The following is a 17,833-nucleotide window of genomic DNA, read 5'->3' on the forward strand; positions in this document are numbered from 1 at the left end:
AAAAAAAAAAAAAAAAAAAAAAGAAATACAGAGATATAAGGAGGAAATTGGCTTTTATGTAGGGGCCATCCAAGAGTTTGATAGTGAAATCCTGTCTCTCTACATCTTTTCCCCTCCAATACAATGTAATATGTATTCAGTTATGTAGGCCAATAGCATATAAAGAACTGAAGCAAATGGGGGCAAATGATCTATTCAATTTAGAATCTTTTATGACAGACTGGACAGTGAAATGATCCTCTTTTTAAAGTAGATCTGAGGATCTCCATGGTATAATTACCCACTGAGTTATGTTTTGCCAAAACATGTCTTTTCCAAGGATGTTTCTCTCTTTGTGCTTAAGCATCATGGATAAGACTCCTTTTCTTGTTAAATGGCGTAAATGAGGGGTTGAAGAAAAAGACAGAAACTGCTAATTAAATGAGACTTATTGGGGAGTAATTAGAGAAGATACCTTTTTGAAACATGAGAATGAAATAAGAGTTCTCCACAGCATAATTCATTCTTTCTAAAAAAATGAAATTGGCCTTTCTCAAGTTCTTTTTCCATTTTTACTCTAGTTTATTCTGTTTTGTTTGTTTGTTTTGGAAAACCAAAGGTCGTTTGTTTTGGAAAACCAAAGGTCATTTGTTTTCTTTTCCTAGTATATTTTCAGAGTTGAGAATATAATGATTTTGGTTTTTTCCCTCCCTCTAGCACCAGCAAACGTTTTTGAATCAACTGAGAGAAATTACTGGGATTAATGACACCCAGATACTACAGCAAGCCTTGAAGGTATGACCTCTGTTTTATGATACACAGTTTGTGCTATACGCTCATCTCTAGTGTGTATATTTGATAAGTTTTTTTTTTTTTGTTATACCATGTGGTAGTTTTAGAGATACAGGAATGGACTTTGTAAAGTAAAATCCTCAGTTAACGAACTGCAGTTTTGAGCATGTTAGCTTTCAGCAGTCTGATGTCCATGATACCTTAGAGTGACAGATAATCTCTTTCTATATATGAAATGCTTTTTGTGCAAAATAGTGGGATGTGAATCCTAATTCAAATGGATGGTTTTACTTACGAGCTATGATTTTAGAGTTTAAATGAGGGTGCAAGGTGGGGTGTATTAGAGGATGAGGTGTAAGAGAAGGGAAAAGCAGAAAATTAATAGAAGGCTGAAAGCTTACATTTTACTTCTCCCGAGAAGCAGAGATATAAATTTGTACCTATTCAGCTAATGACATCCTAAGTTAAACGGTCAATTTCAAACTCTTCAGTACAGGCAACAACTAAAATGTGTCACTTTGGTCATATCTTAGTTGGACCTTCATTTTCACACAGACATCCAAATGAGTCATATCATATGGATACTCACATTGAAAAAGAGTGAATGAAAGCTATTTAAGAAACAGAGCTGTACACTATTTTAAGCTTATTTGCATATTACTACTGTAGGCTAAAAACAATATAGCTTTTTTGCCATTGCAGTTATATACACAGCTCCAATCCTTTGGAACTTGATTTCAAGCCTAGAGTTCTTTATTCATTTTTAGAAATAATCTATCCGATGATTATAATAAAAGTCATTATAATAATAAGTAGTACTGCTTAAACATTTAGTACTACCAGGCAGTATTTTAAGTACTTTATGTGGGCTAACTCATCCTAATAATAACTGTATGAGATAAGTATTAGTTTCATCCCCCTTTTGAAAAGATGAGCAACAGAGAGGTTAAAGTAACTTGCCCAAGATCACACAGCCTGTATGTGGAGAAGCTTGGAATAGAAACCAAGGCAGCCCGATCCCAGGGTGCCACACTTAATTTATGCTTTTTTTACTAGAAGCTTTGCTTTACCTTATTCTCCCATCAGGAAAATCACGAAATAGTCATGTTTAGAGCATTAATGTGGGGTGTATGAAGCCACTGTAAGTATTTGGAGAGGAAGCAGAGATTATGACATTTAGATAATTGCTAGTCCCTTTTTATTCTGATAAATATCATTACTAAATTCCTTGTTTGTTTTCAGAAACTGCCTTTTTCATTATGTATTGCTTAGTATGAGGCCATAGCCTATGACCTTGCCAGGGTAAATTGGGGAGTTCGCTTTTTTTTTTTTTTTATCTTAGAAAATATATAGCTCGAATGAAGTCTTACCACATTTCCTTTGATGTAGGTTGTGTGAAGCATAGGTATTTTAATTTTCCAAAATTTTGTTTCAGTTGCCAGTAGCTGGGGGAAAAGAGTGTATTTAAACCTTAATTGTTGCCCACTATAAATACTGACAAGAAGTCTACTTTTGGGCACCATAACGTCATTGATTAATTTCGGTACTTTTCATTTGAGAACATGTTTTAGCTCTAAAAGCAAATGAACTTCAAGTTGTGTAAATTCCTGCTGTTTTTTAAAATTATTATATGAGGTAATATATGAAAAACAGCACATTTCTTGGCATATAGTAAGTGCTCAATAAATGTTAGCCATCGTTGCGATTTATTTTATTATTAAATTACTTATTTAACTATAGTGTATCTTACATTTTGGATGAGTCACTTAGGAATTGTCTAATGATCATGACAGATAACATACTTGAAAGCTGTGGTGCTTCTGAAACTGCACCCTTACCCGTCTCGTCACTGACTGCTAGAATTGGGGTAGGTCTTGGGGACTTTATTCTGCCAGCTGCTCGGTCCTTAAATTCTGGAATCATCCTGATCCCACTTCTGTCATATCCCACATTTAATAAGACAGCAATAATATTGGACGCTCTCTTCTGCCCTTTCTCTCCTGTAGTCTATTCTTAATATATAGTCAGAGTAAACACTTTTAAAATGTAAGTCATACTGTGTCATTGCTTTTCAAAACACTCTACTGGCTTCTTATTACACCCACGTGCATGTCTAAGTTTTTAGGGAACCTACAGAACCTTTCATGTTCTGGTTTTCTTTTTTCTTTTTCTTTTTTTTTTCTTTGAGGCGGGGTCTCGCTCTGTCGCCCAGCCTGGAGTGCAGTGACACGATATCGGCTCACTGCAAGCTCTGCCTCCCGGGTTCACGCCATTCTCCTGCCTCAGCCTCCCGAGTTGCTGGGACTACAGGCGCCCGCCACCTCGCCCAGCTAATTTTTTGTATTTTTGGTAGAGACGGGGTTTCACCGTGTTAGCCAGGATGGTCTTGATCTCCTGACTTTGTGATCCACTCACCTCAGCCTCCCAAAGTGCTGGGATTATAGGCGTGAACCCCTGCGCCTGGCCAATGCTCTTGTTTTCTGTTACAAAGATAGCTTCATTATGAATATCTGGGTTTCCTGTGTTGTTTCAGTTAACTGTCTTAGAGCTAGCGTTTTATTTGTCAGTTGTGCAGAGGATATAAAGGTGTAACTGGGCAAGTCTCTTCTCATTTTGCTGTTTTAAAAATTCTTATTCTGGCATCTGCCTTCTTCGAAATGAACTTTAGAATACTTTTATTTGGCTATGCTTTTGATGAGAACTGTGTAAAATGTATATGTTTAATTTGAGCAGGATTGTCATTTTGACAGTGTTGAGTATTTCTGTCCAGAGTTCTGTATGTCTTTCCATAGTTCCACATTATCAAGCCCTTCAGTACATTTTGCCATTTTCTTCCTGTGAGTCCTTGACATTTTGCTGAAATTTGCCCCTAAGTATGTATCCAGCACCCGGATTAAAAGGAATATCTTTTATTGTCCTTGTTTGTAGAAGTACTAATTTAAATACCCATTTTGCACTGTTTCGTATGGCAAGTTCCAGAAGACATTTTTTAGTTTATTTGTTCAAAAGTAGAAGTTTGTGATTGACTCTTATTAAGCAGATAGGAAAGTAATGAAGACTAAGAAATTAGAGATGGATTTTTATATTGTATCAGTAGTTTTAATTAGTAGAAAAGATACTACTGTTGATACAGTATACTTTATGTATGATGCATTTACACTGTAAAATTAGAATCATATAGATTAATTGCAAATCTAAAGCAATTTTGTTCTAGAGTGTTAGTCATGGAGAATATTGTATAAAGTTATTTCAAAACACTTGATACTCTTTTCTTGACATTTGAAGGATAGTAATGGAAACTTGGAATTAGCAGTGGCTTTCCTTACTGCGAAGAATGCTAAGACCCCTCAGCAGGAGGAGACAACTTACTACCAAACAGCACTTCCTGGCAATGATAGATACATCAGTGTGGGAAGCCAGGCAGATACAAGTAAGTTTTCTTTCTTTTCGTATTATTTTAATAGAAACATACTGAAAAACTTTTGTTGGTGTAATATATTAATGTTGCTTAAGCAGAGGTGAAGAACCAATAAAGAACTCTATTAACCTTGATTCTTTTTAGTGTAGTTGAAAAGAGCATATATTATCTTTTTCAGATTATAAGGAAAAGATTTTATGTAAGTTATATGGTTTTTCGTAGAGCATTTCATATAGTATTTATTGCTTTGAAATAATCGAATAGCTGCAGTTATATTCATAAAAGGAAGAGCTAGAATTTTTAATGGGCACAGTTATTTTGTAGATTTGAAGTGCTGGTAGAGGCTTTAGTATTACTTCTGAGGTTAAAGTATTATTTCTAATTGCTGATAGGTTTACCATTTAATAAAATTTCCCTTTCCTTTTCCCCGCTTCCAAACGAAGCTTTGGTGAAGAAGTTTATTATTGTGTAATGAAATTGCCTTTCATCCAAAAGGAAAAAAGAAAAGAAAACTTGGAAAAAGTGTTTTGGAGATACAAATACATACATGTGGAAGATTCTATGTGGGACTTAAGTTTTCTTCATAATATGAATACTTTATACTTGTGTAGCACACAGTTTTCAAACTATGTTCAGTTACCTCCATGTCTCATTTTAGTTTAATAATTGTACTACATAAAAATAGTTACTTTTATGCATTATGGATTTACAAAGTTTGTTTATTGACATATATTTGGAGAGAATTTCTTATTTTGTTTGTAGACATCCTCAAAGTGAGGAAGCAGCCGGAAAAGAGCTTATTTACGTAGATGGTTATTAATGTTTATTGATAAAATATTTTAATTTTTAGTTTTCAGGATAATCTTGGTATTTTTGCTACACAGATGATCTTGTGTCAGAGAAAACTAGAATATTCCTGTCTCAGTTAATAGGTGATGGGAGAATTTTTGCAGCATCTGTAAGACAGACCCGTTTACTTAGTGTCTAAGTTCAAGGCAAACTGTGACTTGACCCCCATCCACATTTCTAGCCTCATTTTCCACTCTTTTCCTCCTGTCATTCAACACTGTGATAATACAGAACGGCTTAAAGTTCTCTCATACTCAGTGCTATTTAATTTCTCTGTCTTTACATGTGCTGTTCCTTCTGTTTGAATGCACTCTGGCCTTTTCCTCCCTCGCCTAATTTGTTGTGGTCTTGAAAGATTTAGCCAAAGAGCTGCTTGCTGGAGAATGTTTTTCCTGGCCTCTAGCTAGGACCAAGTGCTTCTCCAGCATCCAGGGCATGCTTCTGTCTTAATGAGCACACTGTTATTTTGAAATGATTTCCTTGAACATTATTGGTGCTCAAAAATGTTCACTGAGTTATTTTTGATAATATGTGCAGTAAAGCTCTTTCAAAACCAATGAAAGGGAATGAAGTTGAGAAGTTTGTTGCAAAAGTTGAAAGAGAAGTGGTAAAAATATCAGAAAATGAGTACTTAATAATATTTCGGATATTTCAAAGTTCCAAGACTCGAGGGGAAAAAGAAACTAGATGGGTGATAAAAGGGAAAAGGATAATTTTGCCTACAATGTTCCTGGTTTAAGTGAAGCAAACAGGAAATTGACTAAACAGAGATCATTGTTGTTAGTTGTGAACTTTTAATATAGATGTTATACTTGGTGACATGACATAGTATATTTATATAAAAGGGGGAAATTAGGATTATATGTGTCCTACACAAAAGAAAATATTTGCTGTGCAAAGTGAGAAAATACTGCATAAGGCAAGTGGTTACACTTGTTTAAGATTTTAGATAGGGAATAGTGAAAATATTATGGAGGACAAATAAAATTTGAATAGGTTCCCTTAGGGAGAAGGCGACCTAATTTCAGGAGGCATGTGTCTCATTTGCTGATAATTAAAACTTTTTTTGTGTGTTTGTGGATCTCTTGAAAAATATTCACGAAGTAATTTTATTTTCCACTTGAAATAGAAAGTAGAGAAATGAAGTTTCTCATGTCATCTCAATTGATTGTCATATTGAGTAAATTGCTTGCTTTTGTGGTTTCTTTAGCCATAAAACACATAATACATAATATGTATTAAGTGCTTTCCCTCTAATCAGGATGCCAGTTGGGATAGTGTGTCCATAAAGTTGGTTTGAGATTATTGACAGCAAACAGTTGTAGGAATTTAATGTGATTGTACTATGATAGTATCAAACCAGAAAAAAAAAAACATTAACTGATGGAGTAACAGTAATACTTTTCCATTAAACATTCCTGCCAGTAGTGTCCAAATACAGTGTTACATGGTTTAAAACTGAGAAAGTGAGGAGATGTCATGCATTTCAGCAGGTATTAAAAAAATACTCTTTAAGTGACTGTGCAGTTACTGTTGAGCAGAAATGAAGTCCTGTATTTTTAATTCTTGGAACGTATGGTAAAACATGTGGGAAGGAAAGAGAAAATAATTACAAATGGATATATATTCACATGCAGGCCTCTATTTAAAAAAATCTACCTAACTGCTGTAGGAATGTGGAAGAATAGTCAGAGTGTGAGAGTTTTCGAGGGATTGTTGTAGATGTAAAACCCTTTTGAACACTTTCTCCATTTTGTATGAAATACATTGTTATTTAAAGGTTGACCACAGTTTCGTTTAATTCTTTCAAATATGGCAGGGATTTTATTTTCAACTTTTTTCCATTCTTCTTTTTTAGGTATAAAATCTCTTAAAACCAGGGCTAAAGTGGAAACAAAGTCACGCTAACTTTAAGTATATTATCTGTTGGTTGCAGTGCTGACAAAACATCTGTCTTCTGAAATAAAAATCTCTAATACCAAATACATATGCCTCCTGTTGATGTAAGCTGGCATATCACTGTTTACAATAGACTGTTTCTTTTAGAAGGAATAAAACTTTTTTTTTTCTTTTTTTGCTGACTAGAAAATGTAGTTTTAAACTAATATCACATGGAAGTTTTATTTGGGGCATATGGAGAAATTTTGTTTATGCATACCTGGTATGTCAGAGGCTAAACTAAATTATGTCACTGGATTTGAAAAACAATTTGTGAGCCTTCCTTTAATATTGAAGAAGTAAATGTATTTTCAGTAGTTGGACAATTATATGCCTTTTTGGTGTATTTTTTACCTTTTACTTTTGAGAAAGAAAGGAGACATACCAGGGAAAGCTTGTGCTCTGCATAAAAAAGAGTTTAGAAGTCGTATACCTGATGTCTTTGTATTACTTGATTACATCCCATACTGCAATTCTGTTGAATTCTGGGAAAAAGCCCAAATCATTTGTACTATGATTAGCAAACATTCTAGGTAGCTTTTTTTATTATTTGGATATCCTGTCCAGATCAAATATTATAGATTGTCAAATGAGTTCCTCTTGTCCCTGGTGTAAATTGAGAATAAAATTGTTTTGGAGTTTTGCTGTCAAAAACACAAATAAAAATGAGACCAAGACATAGTGCCAGGTATTGAGCATTATAGGTGTGATTAGCAGTCAGAGGAGAGATTCTGCCAAGTTTTTGTGTCATGGCAAACTCTGTCATAGACATGACCATACAGGGTTTTCGCCCAATTTGAAATCTAATAGTAATGCTTTTTATTTCGTGACCATTAAATTCTTTGGAACATTTTTAAAACAGGAAAAAAACAGTATATGCTCTCCAGAACAAGATGTGCTACAATTGAGTGATCAAAAGATAAGAGGAATTTGGGTAGGTAATTTTAACACAGAAAGTAATGCCACATATTGACTTAAGTTTTAGAGAAATTGGTATAAGACTTGGAATGAGTGTTAGGTGGTAAGACTCTTCAAACATCTATAAGCTATGTTTTTTTTTTTTTCTAAAACACCTTGAATTATTTGGAAAGATGACATAGAAAGGGAGGAAAACCTGGAGGTTCTATCCTAGAATTCTAGTTATGGCTATCTTGCTTGGCCACAGTAATAGTGATTTAAACTGTGATAAATAGATCCAATTCTAGTGCTTTTATTCTTAGGATGATTCGCTTATGCTAAAAAGTTTAGGATATTATTAATTGAACACTGATACTTTTCCCACTGCCCAGGTAACTTCAGTTTTTCCCTAGGAATTTCTAAGATGTAAAACGGTTTTTGATGACTCACAGAAAGTCAAGATGAAGCCTAAAACGTGAGATGCTAAATGGTGTGAAAATTAGGTCCAACTGATAGGTGCAATTAGATGCTTCAGATTGATTAGATGCATTTTATTAGATATGAACTGCAGAATGACTTGTATAACTCGATTTTTCTTCAGTTTTGGGTTAGAATGATAGCCATGGTCTTTGTACTTTTGTTGACTAACATGGAAGATTAATTTTACTTGTTTTCACAATAAAAATTGAAAAACAGTAGAATTAATGACAAAACTCTGGAATGACTCCCTTACTACTCATTTTCCTTACTTACCAATGCTGCCACTTTGATTTTAGCAGCTATTATTAGAAACAGAACTAGACCGTTTAAAGCTGAGCTGTTCAATATAGTTGCCGCTAGTCACACGTGGCAATTAAAATGAAATAATATTGAAATTCTGTTTCTCAGTTGCACTTGAAATGCGTAATTCTGGTGGCTACCAGATCAGTGCAGATAATGCAGCATTTCCATCATCACAGAAAGTTCTAATTTACAATACTCTGTTAGAGAATCTGAATTTAACAGTGAGAAAATTGGAAAAGTAGGAACATCTGAAGGAAACTGAGAGCAAGGGAGAATGGGAGAGTGGAGTGGGAAACACTTTATATTGTTTATGTCTTCTAGCTTTGAAGATTCTTGCAACATGATACCTTACTATGCTGTCTGCCCTTTCACTTGAAAGATGTTGAATATTGAATATGAGTTGCCGAAGCGATCATGTGTTTCATCTCTGATCAGTGCCACTGTGAAGATGATCACAGTGTTTACGCGCTCTGTTCTGAATTTCTGTAACAAACTATTTATGATATGTTCTCATCTTCTAACTCACGTGCCCCCTGTAAGCCTGACTCACCAGTGTTTAGCTCTATTCCCTGTTTCTGTAACAAATACTTATTGTCTAATATGTAGCAAGTACTTTCATGGATCATTAAGAAACCATACAGAGTCTCAGTTTACATAGAGGGAAGACAGTACACAGTAAACAAACAGTATCAGATAGTAATAAGTAGTTCCTGAAGAACCGTGGACCTGGATGTAGACAGAGAAGGTGGTGGGGGTGTGCTTGTCTGCTGGGCGTAGGATAATACGTGATTTTAGGTAGTGTGGAAGAGCTCATATTTGTACAGACACCTGAGCGAAGTGTGAGCATGAACTTTTTGGCTTTCTGTAAGTTGTGCATCCCAGGCCAGGGCCTGATGCAGCAGTGTGTTGGCCCTCGAGATGAGTGGTGAGGACACAACCTTGTTGAAGCTGAATGAGTGAGAGTAGGAGTGGCAGCATTCTCGTTTCTGAGCTCTTGCTGCACATCCTGATGTTCATATTTGCCTTTCTTTCTTAAGGGTATTTCCATTCTTCTCGTGGTCCAGGGTTTTGTTTTGTTTTGTTTTGTTTTTCTTTTCATAGCTCTTCTATCAGTCTCCCAAAACAACCATTTGGTTTGCAGATCTGTCAGTTTTTATCTGTAGACTTTTCCCTTCAGTTACTCCTGCCCTGCTACATATTCTTATTGCAACTCTTCTCAAACTTCACTACCCAGTTTTTTTCTGCTCTTGCACTCCCTTACTTAGAAATCTTTGCTGACAGTAAATATAAACTTGGCTTATTTTTTCAAGTATTTCCCATAGGTTTATTCTATATAGATAAGGAAAACAGTGGAATAACTCTTTTTTTTCCTTCTGATTTTAAAATCTTTACATATATAATAATTCAACTAGATTATGGGCCAACTAGGCTTTTGTGAACTTACTTAGAAACCTGAGGTTCAAGTAAGATTCACTTACATAATTCACATTCCCATTTAATATAATATTTCCATGGGAAAGTGAATTATGAGTTAGGAGCAATGCATATATTATGTTTGAAGTCTAGTTCATTGATAAGTTGATGACTAGCATGTATTTTGGAGTTAGCAGAGAAATGTTTGATAGTTGGTGTATAAGTTTTACTCAAATGGTATTCCTTTGAAAGTGAAAGATTTAGTAGGATGAGTATCATGTTTTGGTATATATTTCTGATTTTACAGGAAAAATGTTTTAATTTGGACTCTCTTAAAAATGTAGATTGCTGCTTAGATGCATTTGTAACATGATTTTGTACAGTGGCACCCAGCTAACTCTTCCCATGTTTGTGCTATTGAATTGTGTTCACGCCAATACTAGAGGGAGGGTTGGTTACAAATAATGTTTTTAGTGTTTTACCAAGGTCTTGCCTTGACACAGATATGAAAGTATTAATAATGCTCTAGCATTGAGATGTAAGTTTTACAAAGGCTAATTTTTATAACTGATTTTACCAGTTAGAAGCTGTTTATAGCCAGACTTATTCTCTGTTTCTTTTGTAAGCATTTGAGAATATTGAGCGCTAGTTTTTATTATAAATTGATAATTCATTACATGTTTTACACAAATCATTATTTCACTAAGTCCAGAAAAAGAATAAATTGGATTTAACCAGTCTGTTGAAATAACATTTTACTTTTGTTTACTGGTCTTAAAATTATATGAATTTGGTATGTGAGGTTATCTTTCAGGATTGCATTTGATATATGAGGCATATTTCAGGATCGTATGTGAGGACCGTATATGAGGGATCTTTCAGGATTTAGCTATCTTTCAGGATTGTCATACTGTTCTAAAATACCCTATGAAAAGAAGCAGCTTTATGGAGTAATAGGAAGATCATGGAGAAAATTGCTACAATTACAATGAAATTAAAATAATAAATAAACCTCCTCCATTGCTTAAAGGAAAAATTCCCAGCTTTTCAGTTAAGGACTGTTAGTCTCTGGTCTCAACCAACTTTTCCGGCATTAAAGACTACTATTCCTCTATACCAGGGATTGGAGACTCAGATTCCCAGCTGGGGTACACGTGTGCCTGTATATTGAACCCTTCGCTATCGGAGCTGCTAGGAGAGGCTGGAGTAGCTGGAGCCATTTAGTGTGGTCATTCTAGCCACAAGCAGCTTTATCCTTTTACACCCATGTAAGGTACAAGATACGCAAGGATGCAAGGGCAAGGAAGATAATGTGAACGTGTATGGCTGGCCAAGCTGGGGATGGGGGCAAAATGGAGAGTGAATATTCTATCTAAAGAGAGCTGCTGCTGCTGCTACTACTACAACACTAGCTTTGTCAAAATGATTATTGCCATGCAGGGATCATGTAACCAGGTTTTCTGATTTTTTTTTTCCTCCCGGAGCATGAGGGAAGAAATACTTATTACTGTACACATACAGTCTCCTAATCTTTATCTTTTGCCAGTTATTTCAGATATTTTTAAATCACATTGTAAAAACCAAAGAAAACCATTTTCTTCTTTTTTTTTTTTTATTTTTTATTTTTTATTTTTTTGAGACGGAGTCTCGCTCTGTCGCCCAGGCTGGAGTGCAGTGGCCGGATCTCAGCTCACTGCAAGCTCCGCCTCCCGGGTTTACGCCGTTCTCCTGCCTCAGCCTCCCGAGTAGCTGGGACTACAGGCGCCCGGCATCTCGCCCGGCTAGTTTTTTTTGTATTTTAGTAGAGACGGGGTTTCACCGTGTTAGCCAGGATGGTCTCGATCTCCTGACCTCGTGATCCGCCCGTCTCGGCCTCCCAAAGTGCTGGGATTACAGGCTTGAGCCACCGCGCCCGTCCGAAAACCATTTTCAATTATGATTTGTTTCATAAAAAACATTTATGTCTAAGAACATGGAATAGATGGTGATTTTGTTATTTTTGCTCTCAGGACCCCTTTACACTCATTAAGTTATTGAGGACCTCAGAGCTTTTGTGTACAATAAAAATTTAACTATTATAGAAATTAAAACTGAGAAAAGCTTAGGCTATTAATTCATATTAAAATATCAATCTATTATGTTTGAATAACATATTTTATGAAAAATACATTTTCTGAAACAAAATGGTGAGAAGAGTACATTGCTTTACATTCTTGCAAGTCTTGAATGTCTGCCATGTTAGAGGAGAACTCCAATGTGCTTCTGAAGGTTTGCATTCTGTTGCAGTAAGTTGTTTTGGTTGAAGTTTGTGAAGAAAATCTGGGTTTACACAGATAATAATTTAGAAAAGGGAGGAGTATTTTAACTGATAATCAGATAATAATGGATATTCTTTTTAATGCTGTACCCAAACTTAACAGATGGTAATTTCTTAAAGATTAGTTGTGATGTGGAATTCAAAATCTCATCAGTTATTCTATAGTGGTATTAATGACCTTTTCATATTATGTTGCATTAAAATCCATTAATGTTTCTTGCTTTTTGAATGGATCTTTTACCTATGCATGATTTTGTAACACTGTGCATTGGTAATTTGAAAAGATTTCTTTTAAATGCTTGAAGAATGTCTACTATAAGAAAAGTTGAATTTGTTAATATCACCACTCATATACAAGCCTTTAAGTATTGAGAAGATATCAAGCTCACACTGGTAGAAACAGGTTTTCAAAGTTTAGATTTTACTTGAAAATTCCATACTAATCATTGTCAACAGATACATTTGTTTTCCTTAGAGCAACAGGCTCACTTTTTTTCTCAGACAACATCTGCTAAATACTGAAGCCTGAATAATTCTAGTTTGTAGTTTGTTAGTTTTCCTTTTAAATAAAAATTGCATTCCATGGGAAAAATCAGTTGAGCTGTAACTCATTTTGCACTAGTTATTAGCAACAGCATACTGTGGCTATATCGCAGAAGTACTTTATGTGTACTTCTTATGTTAGAATTAAGCATAAATCAAGGTTTGAGATACTGTAAAATTAGGTTTAATCTTTTCGTCAAGAACATAATTCTAAAAGAAACGGACTTGGCTTCTGTTTAAAACAGTGAGTGTGTGTCTTTTTGACTAATACAATGAATTACACAACTTGGTGCTGCTGCCTTGATTTGTGCTAAGATGCTGCAGTTTCATTCAATATTGTTTTGCATCATTGGTGCAAATGTGACTACAGTACAAAAGGCAAATAATACCTGAGTATTATTATTTTTTTATTTGAGGACCTTCCTCCCTTTTCTCAGAGGGGCCCTGGGGACCCCAAGGATCAATGGAACATATTTGAAGAACTGCTAGCAAGGCAGAAAGATCACTGGATTTAAGTTAGAAAACTTAAATTTTGAAGCCCGTGCACCATTCTGTCTTCTTATGATGTGCATCATTTCTCAGAACTTCAGTGATTTCATTTATAAAATACGTTGGGGGGAAAAACACATCTTTTTTTTTTTGTTTTTTGCTTTTTTGTTGCTTGAATTACAATTGATAAATTAGGAAAAGGTGAAGTGTAAGTTGTTGCTATTTTAAATTAGTTTTGGCTGTAGCCCATTTGTTTTACTTTTCAGTCATGATACAGTAAACATTCTAGAAATTTTCAAAGAAGGAATTTAATACAGGGGAGATTAGGTTCTTTAAAAAAAATCACTGGAAGTACTAGAGGAAAGCTCTAGCTCAGCCTTCTGAAATGACTCCCACATCATTGCAGGACTGATCAGTTAGGGAAGCTGCTACTTCTGTCACAGTTAGGAAAGCGGCCTCTAGGACTACTGAGTTCAAGAACATACTTCTATAGCTGCAGCCCAGGAAACAGGAAGCCGGGATTAGGTAATTGCCACTGAGCTATGCCTGGAAGTTGGAATGCAAAGTCTAGTTGCCATTTATATTCCATCTCTTGACATTCTTAAAGCTGGAAATTGGAGCCTGGAATACTACTATAGAACAACTTAAATCTTTTCAATCACACTAGAGAAAACAGCCAGAGGCAACAGGATAATGGCTTCCCCCCATCACTCTGCCTTCCGTATCTCATGTTAGTGCATTCTAATGGATGAAGCCTAAATTTCATCCAAAACCCTAACTGCCAGTGAATAAGGAAGATAGTTTTCTGGTGTGTTTTTTTTTTTTTTTTTTAATGTTTAGTTTCTATAGTTGAAGAAAGTAAACTTAGGAGAATGAGATAATGGAATCTGACTGCTGATTAATCACATACCTAAACCCTGTTTTTCTGCTTCTCTGTGATTTTCAAATTGTTTCCACTTTCATTGTCCTTTCATTACTTACCTAAGTTCTAGCCATTTTAATAACCAAGATAGCTTTCATATTTATGAGGCATTCCATACCTTTTTTTCCTCGCTGCTTCATCAGTGTTTATGCTCAACTGTCCAGTTCTGGGTTACACTCATCTTCAGCTGTGGTCTGGGTGGACTTGGATTTTGTAACCAGACTTATAAAACCTTTGGCCTGCTGTGGTCTGTAAAGTGATTCACCATTTCAATTACTATGCTATATAAATCTTTCACGTTTTATTTGCTTGAATTTTTTTGGGGGGGCTCTACTTAATATACTTCTGTGAAGTTTTTTTATAATCTCTAAAGACATTAAAAAAGGCACCGCTGCCTCCTTCCATGATCAGGTATTCTTTCTAATATTTTAAATCTTCTTACAAGCTACTATTTGGAGAACCTGTGGAGAAAAATAGAAGTAGACTCTGGAAAACATCAATATATATTACGTTTTTTCATTAAATATGTAATATGCTTTTCTAGCATCTATGTAAAACCTTATAGCCGTATGGTAAAATAAAGCCACCTTATCCATCCTCTATCCTCTTTGTTTTTTTTTTCCTCTTCTAAAGTTGTATGATTACAAAGAAAACATTTTTAACATGTCTAAAATACACCAGCCTGGGCAACAAGCAAAACCTTGTATCTACAAAATATTAAAAAGAAAATTAGCCAAGTGGTGCATGCCTGTAGTCCTAGCTACTCTGGAGGTTGGGGTGGGAGGATCACTGGAGCTCAGGAGTTTGAGATTGCAGTGAGCTATGATCATGCCACTGCCCTCTAGCCTGGGTGACACAGTGAGACCCTGTCTCTAAAAAATAAAATACAAATAAGTAAAATGAAGGCAAAACATGTCCAAAATACAAATAAGCATAATCCCAACCATGAAAAGATAATAACAGATAGTTTCTGTTTCTGATCATATTGTTCTGATCATAATCACCTGTTACCACTTCCCTACTTAACAGTATACTATGGTTTCTATCATTGTTTAAATGATAATGGGAGTATTTATCATTGGCATTGTCTGGGGGAAATTGACCAATATATTGGGAAATTGGATTAAAAGTCATTTTTATTGAAGGCGGTATTGGTTGTAACCTTTATTCTTTGGAAAAAGAATTAATACTTAATAGCATCAAGGCCATTATTTTCTGTTAGAAGAGGGCTAGTTTCATTCACTTGTATATTTCTTCATTTTTGTGAAATGAGAATCTTGTTTTAAATTAAAAGGACTGCATATTTATTAAATAATTCAGATTGTGTAGAAGTATTTAAATAGAAAATAAAAGATTCTTATACTTCCTCCTCCTATAACTTTTTTCCTCAGAGTTAACCACTGTTAATAGTTTGGCACATTCTTCCAGAATTTAAAAAATGTGTATGTAAATGTACATCTGTGGTCAGTTTCTGAAACATCAATTTTTGAGGGCAAATTGTTAATTACTGTAATTTGATAATGTCTAGATGGTAGTAGTATGGACAGAATGTAATGTGTATGTAATTGGGTTAACTTCAGAAAGCAGAAATGTAAATGTTTAATTGTATTGATTTCAATTTTTGTTGATAAACTGTTCTCAGCAGTCTCTCTTCTTATTAGCTTTTAATAAGAGACCTCATAGTAAATATGGAGATTTTCTGCAGTGAAATATATTTCTACTTACTGCTTTAGGTATATTTTATCAAAAAAATCATCAAGTTACTGAGTATAACCAGTTAAAAATGTGTTTACATTTATTTTTAGATAGGCTTTTAGAAATACAAAATTAGTTGGTACTGACTGGTTTAAATAGTATTATTGGATATAACATCTCCATAATAAGAATTACCTTTCATTTTGTTTTACTTTTAATTTTGAGAAAGATAGTTTTGCTTTTCAGATGTGATTGATCTCACTGGAGATGATAAAGATGATCTTCAGAGAGCAATTGCCTTGAGTTTGGCCGAATCAAACAGGGCATTCAGGGAGACTGGAATAACTGATGAGGAACAAGCCATTAGCAGGTAAAAACATAATTTGTATAAAGCAGATATAAGTACTTTTAAAATAGAAATCATTAATTGGGTTAAATTAATTTTAAGAGGTAATAAGATATACTTTGTTACTCTAAACTAGTAATATGCTTGTGTATTTTTAAATTTTATGTAACGAAAATCTTCATATTTAGTTTTGATTGCAATTGGGTTTAGATTTTAAGATTTTGGGTTGGTGTTATGAGGAATTACATTTAGGTACATATTTTAATATTTTTTTCATTTTTTTTTGTCCTCTAATCTTTTTTGGATGCACTGTTCAATTTAGAACAATTTATAGCAAGGGTTAGCATCCTTTTTCTGTAAAGGGCTAATAGTAAATATTTTTGGCTTTGTTGGCTGTAGGGTTTCTGTTATAGCTATTCAGCTCTGGTGCCATAATGCAAAAGCAGCCATAGCTAATACATAATGTAATGAGCTTGGCTGTATCCTAATAAATCTTGGTGTATAAAGGCAGCTAGTTGAATTTGTCCCCTTGACTGTGGTTTGCCCACCTCTGATCTATAGTATGATAATATGTTTATATATTTTTTTCAAATAAATGGGCAGGGCTCCAAGATGTGTGCTAGAATGCTGTTTTTAATTTAATAACCAAAACTTTTTAGTTTGAAACAGTTTGATTCATCTAAGGACTAAATATACATTTGGTTTTCATAATACCTCTAAAAATGGAGATACAATAATTTAATAAACCATTAAATTATAACTAACTGTAATCCTCCAAAGAACTATTTGAAGGTAGTGGTAACTCTATGTTACTGCAGAAGAAATTTAGCTTGCAAGAGGTTAAATGCTTTTTCCAAAGGCACACAGCTCAGATGCGTCTTATGACTTTAATGCTCTGTTCCTTTAACATAGTCCTTTGGTAACAGAATGTACCAAATTTCTCAGGTAATTTTTCTTGGCATAATATCAATAGGATATTTCTTTCCAAGTAATCAAAGATTACTATATGGTAGGAAATGTTTCAAAATGCTATATTTAGCAAAGGTATATAATTTTTTATCATAGTGCGACTTTTTAATGTCTTTAAATGTTACTTTGGAAACTACTTTGTAAGACATTATATTATGTAAAGACTTAATTAAAATCTGTTGTCTGCTGGGCGCAGACGCTCAGGCCTGTAATCCCAGCACTTTGGGAGGCCAAGGCGGGCGGAACACGAGGTCAGGAGATCGAGACCATCCTGGCTTACACGGTGAAACCCCGTCTCTACTAAAAATACAAAAAAATTAGCTGGGCTTGGTGGTGGGTGCCTGTAGTCCCAGCTATTCAGGAGGCTGAGGCAGGAGAATGGGATGAACCCGGGAGGCGGAACTTGCAGGGAGCCCAGATTGCGCCACTGCACTCCAGCCTTGGCGATAGAGCGAGACTCTGTCTCAAAAAAAAAAAAAAAAA

General features: G+C 34.8%; 1 protein-coding gene across 1 annotated transcript in view; it reads left to right on the forward strand.

Annotated features, from left to right (window-relative positions):
* Positions 1 to 17,833, forward strand: part of USP25 (ubiquitin specific peptidase 25) — a 148,667-nt gene that overhangs the window by 32,201 nt on the left and 98,633 nt on the right. Inside the window, exons 2-4 of the mRNA XM_017859822.1 lie at positions 699 to 774; positions 4,057 to 4,201; positions 16,282 to 16,405. Coding sequence (XP_017715311.1) covers positions 699 to 774; positions 4,057 to 4,201; positions 16,282 to 16,405 — 345 coding nt within the window. The remainder of the gene's footprint in view (positions 1 to 698; positions 775 to 4,056; positions 4,202 to 16,281; positions 16,406 to 17,833) is intronic.

The sequence above is a fragment of the Rhinopithecus bieti genome, unplaced genomic scaffold (assembly GCF_001698545.2).
Source record: "Rhinopithecus bieti isolate Rb0 unplaced genomic scaffold, ASM169854v2 scaffold_51042, whole genome shotgun sequence".
Taxonomy (NCBI): Eukaryota; Metazoa; Chordata; class Mammalia; order Primates; family Cercopithecidae; genus Rhinopithecus; species Rhinopithecus bieti.